Source organism: Salvelinus sp. IW2-2015, linkage group LG9, assembly GCF_002910315.2.
Source record: "Salvelinus sp. IW2-2015 linkage group LG9, ASM291031v2, whole genome shotgun sequence".
NCBI lineage: Eukaryota > Metazoa > Chordata > Actinopteri > Salmoniformes > Salmonidae > Salvelinus > Salvelinus sp. IW2-2015.
Genome location: NC_036849.1, coordinates 17,452,772 through 17,469,446, shown reverse-complemented (window position 1 = coordinate 17,469,446; position 16,675 = coordinate 17,452,772). Strand labels below are relative to the sequence as shown.

The window sequence follows — 16,675 nt, the reverse complement described above, 5'->3', positions numbered from 1 at the left end:
GATTAAGCAGCTCCTTCACGTATGTCTATCACCATTAGGTGATACCCAGCTAACACATAACATTCTGAAAACCATATGTTTCTTAGAGCTTGGTGAGAGCGTGGTTGTCCTATGGTTATTTTGCATACTGTACAACCTTCCCACAACTTTCTGTGAATGGTGCAGGATAGTTGCTTGGCTTTGGAAAATTCTCAGCACATTTAAGGAATTTGACAAAAGAACGCAATTTTTGTTGGGTATTTCATTACATTATCAGAATGTTTCCTAAAAGTTCAAACATGGTTAAATTGAATTGTATTTTTGGTAATGTTCTAGGAATGTTCTCCAACAGGCTTGGCATTGTGAATGTTCTCAAATAGCTCAGAGAACGTTATACATCCTCCTGTGGGAATTTCAATACTTCAGCATAACATTTCCACCAGGTTTCCTCATGGTTCTATTTAAACTCATGTTTTCAGAACATTAAGAAAACTTTCCATAAAAAATACAAGAAAACATTACTAACGTTCAAAGAATGTTCTAAGAATGTTATTGAAAACATATACATTCCGTTCTCAGAATCAACAAAACTCTCTTATCATCTATCTTTTTAAGTGTGATCAGGTGTGTTTGCCACACCCACTAATTGTCCACACCTGATCTTAATGAGTGCTTGTTTCCTTTGAAATGGGGTCTGTTTGAATAGACTAATATAAACAGCTTTGTATGAGTTTAAAAAAACAACAGGGCAAGCTCGCTCCATCCTGGTGGTGCAGTGGACTAATTCCATGGATAAAGAACAGAAGATCATAGGTTCAAATCTCATTGACATCGTGCCACATTGTTTGTATGATTAATGCCTTAGCAAATAAATTTCATTCAGTGTAAGTTTTTTTTATATATTTTTTTTACCCCTTTTTCTCCCCAATTTCATGGTATCCAATTGGTAGTTACAGTCTTGTCTCATAGCTGCAACTCCCGTACCTACTCGGGAGAGGCGAAGGTCGAGAGCCATGCGTCCTCCGAAACACAACCCAACCAAGCCGCACTGCTTCTTGACACAATGCCCACTTAACCCGAAAGCCAGCCGCACCAATGTGTCGGAGGAAACACCGTACACCTGGTGACCGTGTCAGTGTACACTGCGCCCGGCCTACCACAGGAGTCGCTAGTGCGCGATGGGACAAGGACATCCCTGCCGACCAAAACCTCCTCTAACCCGGACGACGCTGGGCCAATTGTGCACCGCCCCATGGGTTTCCCGGTCGTGGGCGGCTGCGACAGAGCCTGGACTCAAACTCAGAATCTCTAGTGGCACAGCTAGCACTGCGATGCAGTGCCTTAGACCGCTGCGCCACTCGGGAGGCCCTTTCAGTGAAAGTTTTAAGGAAGTTATTTAAAAAACTCAAAATAACCTAGAATTTCCTTTCTCAGAACGTTAATTAAACCTCCCAGGAAAAATTTCAGGGAACCATAGTAAAACGTTCTCAGAACCTCCCTGCAACTAAAAATGAACATTCCCAGAACAGACTAAATGTTCAATTCCATTCACAAAATGTTTTAAAAACTTTCTGTTTTACATGTCAGAAATGTATGGATTTGTTCCCAGAACCAATGGGAAACCAAAAACTTATGTTTCCACAACTTCCAAGGAACCAAATGTGTTAGCTGGATAGACACATCAGGTCATATAGGTGGCACACACACACACATTCTTATAGACTCAAGCACATTCATACACACATTCTGTGCTGAGCTTTTACGGAGAACTTTATATTTGGAGGATTTAGACAGGCAGACGAGAGGCATGCAAACAGGGATGCTTTCAAAGCCTCCTCCGATAGTACCCTGGCACCAATCCGTCAGCAAGTATCTTTACACTGAGATTCAGTCATTGCTGTAAAATTGAGAATAAGTCATTAATTTCCATAATGCTCAGTGAAGCCGTCAGTGCCATGACATTGAGAGTCACTGTGGTGGTTATGAGTGGCAGGCAGAGAGGGGGAATGGTGTGGTGAGGAGGGGGAGTTGGTGCCTGCCTCCCTGGCCTGGATGATGAATTACACCCTTTCCACGTTGATTACATTACAAGGTTTTCCCTTGAGTAGTGGTGCAGGGAAGTGCTGTGGTACATGTTACTGATTGAATGACATTCTGCAGATCCATGGCTAGGCACATAGTGTGGTAGAGCTTCCGACTCTACTCTTTCCTCTGGACACACTTTGGCCCTCTGTTCTATTCAATAAGACAGCTCTGCCATGGTCTTTAGTGGCATTAGCAGCCTTACTTGAATAACTCCCACCTGTTTAGCATTACTTCTAATCACATTCACCAAGGAACAGAGGACATAAACATTTCCCCGGCCAAAGGCGTTTTTCTTTTAAGACCAAATGTTTCTAATTTTTCAAATAACAAACAAGACATGATGCCCTAAGCAATTTCTGACCATGACTCATAAAAAACGCAGCAAATTAATTGAATTTTTTTAGCCAAATAAATTGAATGTGTGGAACAGATTAGAAAGTGAAGGGACAGCTTGGTGAGTCTTTATTTTCCCTTCCTCTTGTATGTGACTCAACTCAAGTCTTGGCTGGGGAGCATCGGCTGGTCTTGCTGCTCTCTCTACTTTAAAAGACACTAGTTTTACTTATTATTCTATAGCAGAATTTAAGTGTTTCACTGAACTGTCACTACAACTCACTCTCACACACTCTCACACACACTCTCACACACACTCTCACACACACACACACACACACACACACACACACACACACACACACACACACACACACACAGCTACCTATGGTAATTAATAGGTGTGCTCGGCATGGGGAACATATGCGTTTACTGATGGCCATGCAGAACACATTGGCATGGTGACTTATCATGCTCCAGTCTTGTTGTTAGCTGCTGATTTGCTGACTGCAGGTAAACCCAACGCGTTAAAATAAACAACCTTGAAAGGTTGATGAAAACAGAGGGAAAGCATTGTAATGTAGTTGAGAGGGAGAGAAAAGAGAGAGGGAGAGATAGATTCACCATAGACTGATAGATAAAGAGGATAACAGCCTCTATTTTACCTCCAACCTCCACCGCTGCATTTGTTTAACACAATAGGATGTTTCCTCTAGTCTAGACACCTGAACGATGACCTGCCTACTATTTAGGTCACCAATCCATTTCCCTCCACAATGTCCAGTCAAATTGCAGGGTGGGGAGCGCTGCACGGCCATNCTCTCTCTTCTCTCTTCTCTCTCTCACCCTCTCTCCCTCTCTCCCTCTCTCACTTCTCTCTCCCTCTAGCCTCATCATAAACCTTCCAGCCTCTCGTCTCAGTAGTAATTCAGAGCATTTCGGGAATTAGCGGGATACCGCATCTCCCTGTCTTATCAGACCCAGCACCGAAAGCACCCATCCCCGATCTCTCCTGTTAACACACTAGCCCTTGTAGCACCAAAGCACTGTGCTGACTGGGCTGATATTGGAGCCCATCCCTGGCTCCTGTCTTACCTCTGCAGAGGTACAGCTCTCTGATACATCGGACACACTATGCTATACTCAGTGCCCTCACTGTTGAGATATTTCTACTATCTACAGACTCAAAAGTTGTTTGGATTTTGGATAATACTTTACTTAAAACCTGCATGTACAGTTGAAGTCAGAAGTTTCCATATGTGTTATTTCATAGTTTTGATGTCTTCACTATTATTCTACAATGTAGAAAATAGTAAAAATAATGAAAAAATCTTAAATGAGGTCAGTTGAAGTCAGAAATGTACATACACTTAGGTTGGAGACATTAAAACTCGTTTTTCAACCACTCCACAAATGTCTTGTTAACAAACTATAGTTTTGGCAAGTCGGTTAGGACATCTACTTGTGCATGACACAAGTCATTTTTCCAACAATTGTTTACAGACAGATTATTTCACTTATAATTCACTGTATCACAATTCCAGTTGGTCAGAAGTTTACATACACTAAGTTGACTGTGCCTTTAAACAGCTTGAAAAGTTCCAGAAAATGACTTTAGAATGGCTTTAGAAGCTTCTGATAGGCTAATTGACATCATTTGAGTAATTGGAGGTGTACCTGTGGATGTATTTCAAGGCCTACCTTCAAACTCAGTGCCTCTTTGCTTGACATCATAAGCAAATCAAAAGAAATCAGCCAATAACTCAGAGACAGAATTGTAGACCTCCACAAGTCTGGTTCATCCTTGGGAGAAATTTCTAAACGCCTGAAAGTACCACGTTCATCTGTACAAACAATAGTACGCAAGTATAAACACCATGGGATCATGCAGTCATCATACCGCTCAGGAAGAAGACGCGTTCTGTCTCCTAGAGATGAACGTACTTTGGTGCGAAAAGTGCACATCAATCCCAGAACAACAGCAAAGGACATTGTGAAGATGCTGGAGGAAACAGGTACAAAAGTATCTATATCCACAGTAAAACGAGTCCTATATCGACATAACCTGAATGGCCACTCAGCAAGGAAGAAGCCACTGCTCCAAAACCGCCATAAAAAAGCCAGACTACGGTTTGCAACTGCACATGGGCACAAAGATCATACTTTTTGGAGAAATGTCCTCTGGTCTAATGAAACAAAAATAGAAATGTTTGGCCATAATGACCATCGTTATGTTTGAAGGAAAAAGGGGGATGCTTGTAAGCCGAAGAACACCATCCCAACCGTGAAGCACGGAGGTGGCTGCATCATGTTGTGGGGGTGCTTTGCTGCAGGAGGGACTGGCGCACTTCACAAAATAGATTGCATCATGAGGATGGAAAATGATGTGGATATATTAAAGCAACATCTCAAAACATCAGTCAGGAAGTTAAAGCTTGGTCTCAAATGGGTCTTCCAAATGGACAATGACCACAAGCATACTTCCAAAGTTGTAGCAAAATGGCTTAAGGACAACAAAGTCAAGGTATTGGAGTGGCCGTCACAAAGCCCTGACCTCAATCCTATAGAAACTTTGTGGGCAGAACTGAAAAAGCGTGTGCGAGCAAGGAGGCCTACAAACCTGACTCAGTTACACCAGCCCTGTCAGGAGGAATGGGCCAAAATTCACCCAACGTATTGTGGGAAGCTTGTGGAAGGCTACCCAAAATGTTTGATCCAAGTTAAACAGTTTAAAGGCAATGCTACCAAATACTAATTGAGTGTATGTAAACTTCTGACCCACTGGGAATGTGATGAAAGAAATAAAATCTGAAATATATCAATCTCTCTACTATTATTCTGACATTTCACATTCTTAAAATAAAGTGGTGATCCTAACTGACCTAAGACATGGCATTTTTTTACTAGGATTAAATGTCGGGAATTGTGAAAAACTGAGTTTAAATGTATTTGGCTAAGGTGTATGTAAACTTCAGACTTTAACTGTATAGTGCAGTATGATTACACCTGTAGGCGTTTTACAATTTAACAGAGATCCAGGCTCTAGCTAAAGCTAGAGGAATAAATATTGCCAGGGGAGACATCCTCCATAGGCAAGAAATGAAAACGTTAATCTCTCTGTGTGCTCTGTTACGTGCCGTGGTGCCAGTGGTGCCAGTGGTGCCAGTGTCTTGACATGGGAAACACGACACACACTCATCTCTCCTGTGATCTTATCGTCATGCAGACAGAACGGCTCTCTGGTTTATGGACTTTGTCCACAGTCTGGAATGTGCCCATGCATCCCAATGACCTTGTTCATAAACCATTGTGGGGCTTGATAGTGACCGGTGGTGGTGGAGACTTTGTGATGATGGTGATATCTGTCCTGAGGCAGGGTGTGTGTCTGCATACTGATCAGCTGACTACAGCTCTGACCTCCAGCATGGGTTCACAACTGTGGAAATGGTGAAGGCTTAGATTTTAGCTTGTGTATGGAGATGGATCTGTGTGTGTGTGGTGGTGGGGGGGGTGTTACAATTGAGATGTTACATGCAGGAACCCTACGTCATTTCAATGTGGATAATTGACTATTTGATCAATGAGTTTACAACCTATCTTCACCAACTCAAAAAGACAGCCAAAAGTTAGTTGAATTTCCAGTGGGTTATCAGTATGCTTTGAACCATCTATAAGCACAACCAAATTCCAATGGAAAAACAATGTTTGGTTTTTGGTTTAGTTGTTACCCAAATGTCTGTCACATTGCTTTCAAACATTTAAAAGCACAGCAACATTCAAATGGGAATACAATGTCAGATATTATGTTTATTTATGCAACAGAAAGTGTTATCACTTTTCTTCATCTATTAGCAGAATCAAATGACCTGGATTGCAGTTGAGATTACATTAACAGTATATGTTACTATACTAGTTAGTTAGTTAGTTAGTATATGTTAGTATAGTATAGTATACTGTATGTTTGTTTTACTCCATGTGTAAATCTGTGTTGTTGTATGTGTCGAACTGCTTTGCTTTATCTTGGCCAGGTCGCAATTGTAAATGAGAACTTGTTCTCAACTTGCCTACCTGGTTAAATAAAGGTAAAATAAAAATAAAAATATGGTGCAAGAGACCAATGCCGTTTGAGATTCTGCACAGATTATTACAGCAATTGTGAAAATCTCCAAAGACCTGTGACAAACTATGCATGCTACAAAGCATGTGAACACTCCTTCAAATTAGTGGATTTGGCTATTTCATCCACACCCGTTGCTGACAGGGGTATAAAATCGAGCACACAGCCATGCAATCTCCATAGACAAACATTGGCAGTAGAATGGCCCGTACTGAAAAGCTCAGTGACCTTTAATGTGGCACCGTCATAGGATGCCACTTTTTTTTACAAGTCAGTTCGTCAAATTTCTGCCCTGCCAGAACTGCCTCGGTCAACTGTAAATGCTGTTATTGTGAGGTGGAAACGTCTAGGAGCAACAACGGCTCAGCCGTGAAGTGGTAGGCCACACAAGCTCGCAGAACGGCACCGCCGAGTGCTGAAGCGCATAGCGCGTAAAAATCGTCTGTCCTCTTTGCAAACACTCACTACTGAGTTCCAAACTGCCTCTGGAAGCAACATCAGCACGATAACTATTCGTCGGGAGCTTCATGAAATTGATTTTCATGGCCGAGCAGCCGCATGCATGCCTAAGATCACAATGTGCAATGCCAGGCGTCGGCTGGAGTGGTGTAAAGCCCACCGCCATTGGACTCTCGAGCAGTGGAAACGCGTTCTCTGGAGTGATGAATCACACTTCACCATCTGGCAGTCCGACGGACGAATCTGGGTTTCGCTTATGCCAGAAGAACACTACCTGCCCAAATGCATAGTGCCAACTGTAAAGTTTGACGGAGGACAAATAATGTTCTGGGGCTGTTTTTCATGGTTCGGGCTAGGCACCTTAGTGAACGGAAATCTTAAGGCTACAGCATATAATGACATTCTAGACGATTATGTGCTTCCAACTTTGTGGGAACAGTTTGGGGAAGGCCCTTTCCTGCTTCAGCATGGCAATGCCACCGTGCACAACGCGAGGTCCATACAGAAACGGTTTGCGAAATCGGTGTGGAAGAACTTGACTTGCATGCACAGAGCCCTGACCTCAACTCCATCGAACACCTTTGGGATGAATTGGAACGCTGACTGCGAGCCAGGCCTACTTGCCCAACATCAGTGCCCGACCTCACTAATGCTCTTGTAGCTGAAATGTTCCAACGTCTAGTGGAAAGCCTTCCCAGAAGAGTGGATGCTGTTATAGCCGCAATAGAGGGACCAAATGTCCATGATTTTGGAATGAATGTTCGAGGAGCAGGTGTGCACATACTTTTGGCCATGTAGTGTATCTTGAACATGCACGCTTTATATGACTACAAAATAAAACTTTTATATTTACAGTAACCTCAAAACATTTAAAGAAGATGTAACTGCTTGAATAGTTCCATCTGAGTCACTGGCATAATCAGTGGTGTAAAGTACTTAAGTAAAAATACTTTAAAGTACTAAAGTATTTTTGGGGGGTATCTGTACTTTACTTCACTATTTATATGTTGTACTACTTTGACTTTTACTTCACTACATTCCTAAAGAAAATAATGTACTTTTTACTCCATACATTTTCCCTGACACCCAAAAGTACCCAAAAGTACTTACATATCAAATGCAAGACAGGAAAATGGTCCAATTCACACACTTATCAAGAGAACACCCCTGGTCATCCCTACTACCTCTGATCTGGCGGACTCCCTAAACACAAATACTTAGTTTGTAAATAAAGTTCGGAGTGTTGGAGTGTGCCGCTGGCTATCGGTAAATTAAAAAATACAAGAAAATGGCGCCATCTTGTTTGTTAAATATGAGGAATGTGAAATGATTTTTACTTTTACTTTTGACACACTAATTGCATTTAGTTTTGATACTTAAGTATATTTAAAACCAAATACTTTTAGACTTTTACTCAAGTGGTATTTTACTGGGTGACTTTCACTTTTACTTGATCCATTTTCTATTAAGGTATCTTTACTTTTACTCAAGTATGACAATTGGGTACTTTTTCCGCCACTGGGAGTAATCCCATTCTTTAACTCAGTGGTCACCAACCTTTTCTGAGTCAAGATCACTTTTTTAAGACATGACTTAGAAAACGTAAGCCTATGCAACATTAACCAATTAAAACAGTTTTGTAGCAATAAGGTTAGTTTAGTAGGCTATAGACCCAATACATTATCACATTGGCTATGCTTGAATTGCCCTACCAATGTTGTTCTTCTCAGACCAAATATATTTAAACATTTGATGTATTTCATCACACTGGTAATACACCGAACAAAAATATAAACGCAACATGTAAAGTGTTGGTCCCATGTTTCATAAGCTGAAATAAAAGATCCCTGCAATTTTTGTACTTACAAGAATCTTATTTCTCTAAAATATTGTGCACAAATGTGTTTACATCCCTGTTAGTGAGCATTTCTCCTTAGTCAAGATAATCCGTCCACCTGACAGGTATGTCATATCAAGAAGCCGATTAAACAGCATGATCATTACAAAGATCCACCTTATGCAGCTTGTCCCGAGGACAATAAAAGGCCACTCTAAAATGTGCAACAGAGATGCAGCAATTTGAATGCACAGAGATGCAGTGATGAGATCCTGAGGCCCATTGTCGTGCCATTCATCCACCATTATCATGTTTCAGCATGATAATGTACAGCCCCATGTCGCAAGGATCTGTACACAATTCCTGGAAGCTGAACATGTACTAGTTCTTCCATGCCCTGCATGCTCACTAGACATGTCACCCATTGAGCATGTTTGGGATGCTCTGGGTCGATGTGTACGCAGCATGTTCCAGTTCCCAATAGACAGCAAATTTGTACAGCTTTTGAAGACAAGTGGGACAACATTCCACAGGCCACAATCAACAGCCTGATCAACTCTATGCGAAGGAGATGTCACGCTGCATTAGGCAAATGTTGGTCACACCAGATACTGACTGGTTTTCTGATCCGTGCCTCTACCTTTTTTTTAAAGGTACTGTATCTGTGACCAACAGATGCATATATGTATTCCCAGTCGTGAAATCCATAGATTAGGGAGTAATTTATTTATTTCAAATGACTGATTTCCTTTTATGAACTGTAACGTAGTAAAAATATTTGAAATTGTTGCTTATTGCGTTTATATTTTTGTTCAGTATAGATCATTTGTTGTATTACTTGTGAGGCACAGCTGAGTAAGCATAATAATTTGCTTATTTTTTTTACTGGCCTGCATCTGATGGTCAGTCTGAGGGGAGGGAGAGAGCAGTGATGAGGTTGCCTCTCACCCCAACTCACCATCCCTCCTCTCTCCCTCCCTCCGCTGAGAAAAGCGGACACAGTCTTCCAGTTGATGGCGAAACTTAAGTCGCACTGCATTATTTCTGCCTCATGCACCAATTCATGTTGTTACTCCTGGGACCAGAGAAAGTAAAATATTCCTCGATATTAAAAAAGACACAAGCCGCTAATAATAACAACACAAGCTTATGGAAACACTTTGCTGTACTCATTCATTACAGCTGCAGTGCTGGTTGTAGCTTTAGTGGAAGTGACCACTGCTTTAACTTGTATTTTTTGTTGAAATGGAGACGTGAATCCAACATATCAAGTATTGAATGATATTATTAATGTAAGACTCTCAGTGACCGATGAGTTGGTTTATTTATTTATTAACCACCACATTAAACTCATTCTTCTCTCCTGTCTCCCATGTATGTTTCTGGGTTCAGTTTTGGAGCTTATGCGGCAACGCCCTGACCCCTAAGCGAGGAGTTTTTGGCAAAACGGGAGATCTCCAGACCATCCTCTGTCTGGCCTGTGCCAGAGATGAGGTCACATATTCAGGTGCCTTGAACGGGGACATCTACGTCTGGAAGGGCATCAACCTGATCCGGACAGTTCAAGGGGCCCACGGGGTAAGTGTGTGTGGTAGCTGGTTCCAACCAGCCTTAGTTCTGCCACACTTCCTGGTGGCGTCTCTTGTTTATGCGTCAGTAGTGGGCTGTAGCTTAGGGAATGCTAAGCAGCAGGCTCTCTCAGATCAAGAGATGTCATGCTCTGCGGCTCATGCGCAGGCTGGTTTTCATTCCCCTACAGCCAGCCCCCACACATCTGCCACAGAGCTGCATTCACATTCAGACACAAAACTCACTCAATCACACTGCCAGCCTGCCTACACCCACCTTAGTGCTATCGTTAGATCCATCCAGTGAATGATTAAACAGGTCATCATCCATGTTCAACTCACACACCTGCGACTGAACAACTCCTCCATCCATAGAGCTTTGTTAATTTTGACTGATGAAAGCATACTAGAGGACATGTTTAGCAAGGTGACGGTGTGCCATGTAGCCCCTGTGGCTCTCTTTTATTTTGCTCAGTGGAAAGGATCAGCAGTTTACCACTTGGGATTAAATTATATCTGTGAGCTCAACAGCTGAATGCAGGGTTGGTCGGGTGGGGGAGGGGACTCTACTGTGGTCCATGTCTGTGGTTTGCACTCCAAAGAGACTTCTGGCTGGCTCAACCACAGGAATCCTTCCCGCCAATCACTGTGTTCCACAGCAGGCGGCTCCTGGAGCCTGCCAATAAAAAAGCTATGAGGAACAAAACGATGGTTCAAACGCTTTATGTAATGCACCGTTGTTAATCTCTTCACGCAGCAGCAACGGTATAATTGTGAAAGCCTTGTTAGACGTGTCTGCTGCAGCAGAGCTGTTGCTAGTTGCTGTACCGCAAGTCTGTCTTGCTCATTTATTGTGCACATCCCCACTGACAGACTGTCATTTCCTCCAGTCAGGGATTTTCAGCATGAATGCCTGTGAAGAGGGCTTTGCCACCGGGGGCCGGGACGGCTGCGTCCGGCTATGGGATCTCAACTTCAAACCAATTACTGTCATCGATCTCAGGGAAACAGACCAGGGATATAAAGGTGACATACAACTCCCCCCTCTTCTCATCTTCTTTTCCCACACAGAGCCAGTCCACAGGATGTCAATGTGCACTGAGTGGATAAATTAACCAGGGTGTTCTTCTCATGTTGTTCTTTAGTACAGGCCTTTTGTATACCGCTAGACTCTTTTCTATTACATCTAGAGGATGTATTCTAGGTCACTAATAGTTTTTTCCTTTCTTCTTTCTTTTGTTTGATTTGTGGTCTTGGGCCTAACAGTAGCTAGAGGTGAAAATAGCAGAGGTGGGTAACAGTGCGCAGGGCACTGGACAATCAGAGTACTACCCCTGTCCTTATGTGCATAGAAGTCCCTGTATTATATTGTTCCATTCCACTTGTTGGTTTTTCAGCCCAAAGTGTTGCCTACATATTTACTGTATGTGCGTATATTAATATGTATACATGTATGAATATATGTATACTTTCATTCCTTCTTACATTTACTTACCAAAGAGACAGCAAACTATACTGTCTCCATAACAACCACCATATTGTGTAGTCATCTTGTATTCCTTCTATGTCTTGTTCTGTTTGTTACAGCTATTCTGTGTGTGGGTGTCTGTCTGCATGTTTTTATCCATTTAACTGTTTGTGCATGCATGTGTGTGTTGACAGGGTTGTCAGTGCGCAGCGTGTGTTGGCGGGGGGATCATATCTTGGTGGGCACCCAGGACAGTGAGATCTTTGAGGTGGTGGTCCACGATCGCACCAAGCCCTTCCTCATCATGCAGGGTCACTGTGAAGGAGAGCTGTGGGCGCTGGCTGTGCACCCCACCAAGCCCCTGGCCATGACCGGCAGTGATGATCGCTCTGTCAGGTGGGTGACCAAGCACAACCACTGTCAAACTCCAGGGCTAGTCTATACTTATTATATCCACAGTGTCCCTTACACAAATGCAGTCACTGAAATTATCTGGTATATCCAAATAAATGTTTACATATAGGTACACACATTCACTTCAGGTACTTAAATGGTTCATGAGGGAATTGGACCCACGTGATTGCTAACAAAGTTGTCTATCCCTCGGTCTCTGTCTCTGTCTCTCCCTCTGTCTCTGTCTCTCCCTCTGTCTCTCCCTTTGTCTACCCCTCTCCCTCTGTCTTTGTCTCTCCCTTTGTCTCTCCCTCTGTCTCTCCCTTTGTCTCTCCCTCTGTGTCTCTGTCTCTGTCTCACCCTCTGTCTCTCCCTCTGTCTCTGTCTCTGTCTCTCCCTCTCCCTTTGTCTATCCCTCTCCCTCTGTCTCAGTCTCTCCCTCTGTCTTTGTCTCTCCCTTTGTCTCTCCCTCTGTCTCTGTCTCTGTCTCTCCCTCTGTGTCTCTGTCTCTCCCTCTGTCTCTGTCTATCCCTCTATCTCTTCCTCTCTCCCTCTGTCTCTCCCTCTGTGTCTCCCTCTGTCTCTGTCTCCCGCCTCTGTAGAATATGGAGCCTTATAGATCATGCGCTGATAGCTCGCTGTAATATGGAGGAGCCTATTCGCTGTGCAGCTGTGAGCACAGACGGCATTCACCTGGCACTGGGCATGAAGGACGGCTCCTTTACTGTCCTACGGGTCAGGTGAGTACAGGGCAGATGTCAAAGGGCACTTCTAGTTCTTTCTGATTAGCTTGGTATATGAACTTCATGTTAACTTCCTTTTTTGTTTGCAATTTCATTACTCATTAACAATATGCCAGTTAGTGAATGCATGGATATTCAATTTAATTCAATGAGGGTTATTAAAAGAATGTATTGAATGACCTTTCCAGTAACGCTCTCCCGCTCCACAGAGACATGACAGAGGTGGTCCACATCAAGGACAGGAAGGAGGCCATCCATGAGCTGAAGTACTCTCCTGATGGAGCTCACCTGGCCGTGGGCTCCAATGATAACTCTGTGGACATCTACAGCGTGGTGCAGAGGTACAAGAAGGTGGGAGAGTGCATTGGCTCCACTAGCTTCATCACACACATGGACTGGTCCACAGACAGCAAGTATCTGCAGACCAATGACGGCAACAGAAAGAGGCTCTTCTACAGGATGCCAAGTAAGTCTGTCAATGAGACGTCTCGGCATGTAGATAAATGACACTGTGAAGAGTCTTGCTGTCTATGGGAAGGAAGTCAGGATTTCTCTTGTGTCATTACCTCACCGTTATTAATTATATTTTGCTGCTTAATTATATTTTGCTGCTATGTGTGTCATGTACTTTATGCTTTGCTGTGACAACAGTGACGTATGGCCATGAGACAAGATGTCATGATGACTAATGTGCTGCTCATTTGATGTTTTACTTGCACATGATGGAGTTATTATTGTCTTTCTACACAGGCGGTAAAGAGGTCACCAACAGGGAAGAGTTGAAGCTGGTGCAGTGGTCCTCATGGACGTGTGTGTTGGGCCCCGAGGTCAACGGAATATGGCCCAAATACTCAGAGATCAATGACATCAACTCTGTTGATGCCAACTTTAATAATCAAGTTTTAGTAACAGCAGATGATTATGGATTAGTGAAGCTTTTACGGTACCCGTGTGTAAGAAAAGGTAAGGATTTCCATTGGTTCCTTTGTTCGTTGATGTGATGTTGTCAATCAATTCGTTCATGTGATGTTTATGCATTTACAAATTAACGAAAAACTACTCTTCTCTCTATCCCAGGGGCAAAGTTTAAAAAGTATTTAGGTCACTCTGCCCATATAACCAATGCCAGGTGGTCACATGACTACCAGTGGGTGATAACTATTGGTGGAGCTGACCACTCAGTGTTCCAGTGGAAGTTTGTTTCAGACAGAAAGTCGAAAGAAGCTCTTCACATAGCACCTCAAGGTACATGACTGTCCTATTTCGATGACTGCCCCATTCTATTCTACCCCAATGTGAATATGACTCTGAAGTGCAGACAAGTCTAGTAGACTCCGTGACCCTTCCCCTTGAATGATGTTCCTTATCCCAGGTAAAAGCTTTCTACACTAGGTCATAGATCCACAAGTATACATTTGAAGTGATACTAGCTGGAAGATAACTTTTGTGTTTGTATTCAGCTCCTACAACCTTGTCCTCATTTGTAAGTCATGTTTCTCAACTAAATGGTCTTAGACAGAGCTGTGCTGCGCTTTGTGAAATTAAACCACATACTAACTGCCATTCCATTTCATTTTCCTAATGGACCCAGCAAGTCAAAGCCTAGCGGTGCCAGGGGTACTCAGTGCCTGGTCTTGGCACGGCCAACCGAGTTTCACTGCATCAGTATTTTTATGTCTCAGTCTGAGTAATAGGGCTGTGGAACGGGGCAAGCAGTCCACCACTTAAGACTTTTCAAAGGCTTGCTTGATGAATATGAGCTGTCATCTTCACCCATTTGTGATCTTGGTCTTGTCTGAAATGGGACTCAATACTGGTTGTCTACTAGTTCTGGATTAGTGTGTTTAACCTTATTAAACACACTGTTGTGGGAGCATCTGGGTGGTAGAATAGATCTGATGAAGTCGTCTTCTTCTCTCCTGCAGAGACGTTGGGCGACTCCAACAGTGAGGAGTCGGACTCGGACCAGTCAGACGTGCCTGAGATGGACTCAGAGATCGAGCAGGAGACACAGCTCACATATCGGCGGCAGGTTAGCGACACAACACCTGCTCTCCTCTTTGAAAATGACACATTATGAACGTTGCATATGAAAAACAACCCATATTAGATTAAGTAAAAACCTTAACAGATGTCAGAGAGTTGAATGCTTTATATTGTATTTCCATGTCCAGGTTTACAAAGAAGATCTACCTCAGCTCAAAGAGCAGTCCAAGGAGAAGCACCGTGCGATGGCCATGAAGAAAAGAGAGAGAACACCAGGGAGCGGGGTGAAGTTACACTTCATCCACGGGTTAGGAGACCTCAGGCAGCACCACATACCACCGCCAAACATAACACAAACAAATCATAACCTGTGTAAAATGTTCTCACACCAAGCAAACCGGAAAGCACACACAATAATTCAACATCTGTATAGTCTTTATCTAACCATCTTTTCTACCAACAAAACCCCACAGCCAAAAGGTCCAAAATGTGAACGCTGTGTTCTTCCTCATTGTTTCCTGTGTTGTTGTGCTCCAGCTACAGAGGCTTCGACTGCAGGAGCAACCTGTTCTACACCCAGACAGGGGAGATAGTGTACCACGTGGCGGCCGTGGGGGTGGTGTACAATCGACAGCAGAACACCCAGCGCTTCTACATGGGCCATGACGATGACATCCTGTGCCTGGCCATACACCCCCTCAAGGACTTTGTAGCAACAGGCCAGGTAGGTAGCACTGCTAACAATGAAATAAATACACTATCGTTAAAAAGTTTGGGGTCACTTAGAAATTTCCTTATTTTTTAAAGAAAAGCAAATTTTTATTACATTAAAATAACATGAAATTGATCAGAAATACGTTGAGACTGGTGTTTTGCGGGTACTATTTAATGAAGCTGCCAGTTGAGGACTTGTGAGGCGTCTGTTTCTCAAACTAGACACTCTAATGTACTTGTCTTGCTCAGTTGTGCACCGGGGCCTCCCACTCCTTTTTCTATTCTGGTTAGAGACAGTTTGTGCTGTTCTGTGAAGGTGGTAGTAGTACACAGCGTTGTGCGAGACTTTCAGTTTCTTTGCCATTTCTCGAATGGAATAGCCTTCATTTCTCAGAACACGAATAGACTGACGAGTTTCAGAAGAAAGTTATTTGTTTCTGGCCATTTTGAGCCTGTAATCAAACTCACAAATGCTGATACTCCAGATACTCAACTAGTCTAAAGAAGGTCAGTTTTATTGCTTCTTTAATTAGAACGACAGTTTTCAGCTGTGCTGACATAATTGCAAAAGGGTTTTCTAATGATCAATTAGCCTTTTAAAATTATAAACTTGGATTAGCTAACACAATGTGCCATTGGAACACAGGAATGATGGTTGCTGATAATGGGCCTCTGTACGCCTATGTAGATATTCCATTAAAAATCTGACATTTTCATCTACAATAGTCATTTACAACATTAACAATTTCTGAACTGTATTTCTGATCAATTTGACCCCAAACCTTTGAACGGTAGTGTAGTGTGTGTGTGTATATACTGTATATATACGTATATACCTTTTTCCCCTTTTAGGTGGTAGATTACATTTTGTTATATATATTCAGAGACTGGGATAGAGTAGCTAGGGCCTAAGGGTACAGAGGCTGACCTCTAAAGATGCCTTTGGGAGCTGGAGGGTCTTCTGTATATGCTTATGGTGCAAAGTAACTAAAG

General features: G+C 42.9%; 1 protein-coding gene across 1 annotated transcript in view; it reads left to right on the top strand.

The window, feature by feature from the left end:
• The window catches only part of LOC111968724 (echinoderm microtubule-associated protein-like 5), a 62,106-nt gene that overhangs the window by 26,995 nt on the left and 18,436 nt on the right, over nt 1-16,675 (top strand). The window contains exons 5-14 of the mRNA XM_070445183.1: nt 10,203-10,388; nt 11,269-11,404; nt 12,041-12,242; nt 12,842-12,979; nt 13,192-13,448; nt 13,733-13,945; nt 14,060-14,227; nt 14,908-15,014; nt 15,157-15,275; nt 15,506-15,692. Coding sequence (XP_070301284.1) covers nt 10,203-10,388; nt 11,269-11,404; nt 12,041-12,242; nt 12,842-12,979; nt 13,192-13,448; nt 13,733-13,945; nt 14,060-14,227; nt 14,908-15,014; nt 15,157-15,275; nt 15,506-15,692 — 1,713 coding nt within the window. The remainder of the gene's footprint in view (nt 1-10,202; nt 10,389-11,268; nt 11,405-12,040; nt 12,243-12,841; nt 12,980-13,191; nt 13,449-13,732; nt 13,946-14,059; nt 14,228-14,907; nt 15,015-15,156; nt 15,276-15,505; nt 15,693-16,675) is intronic.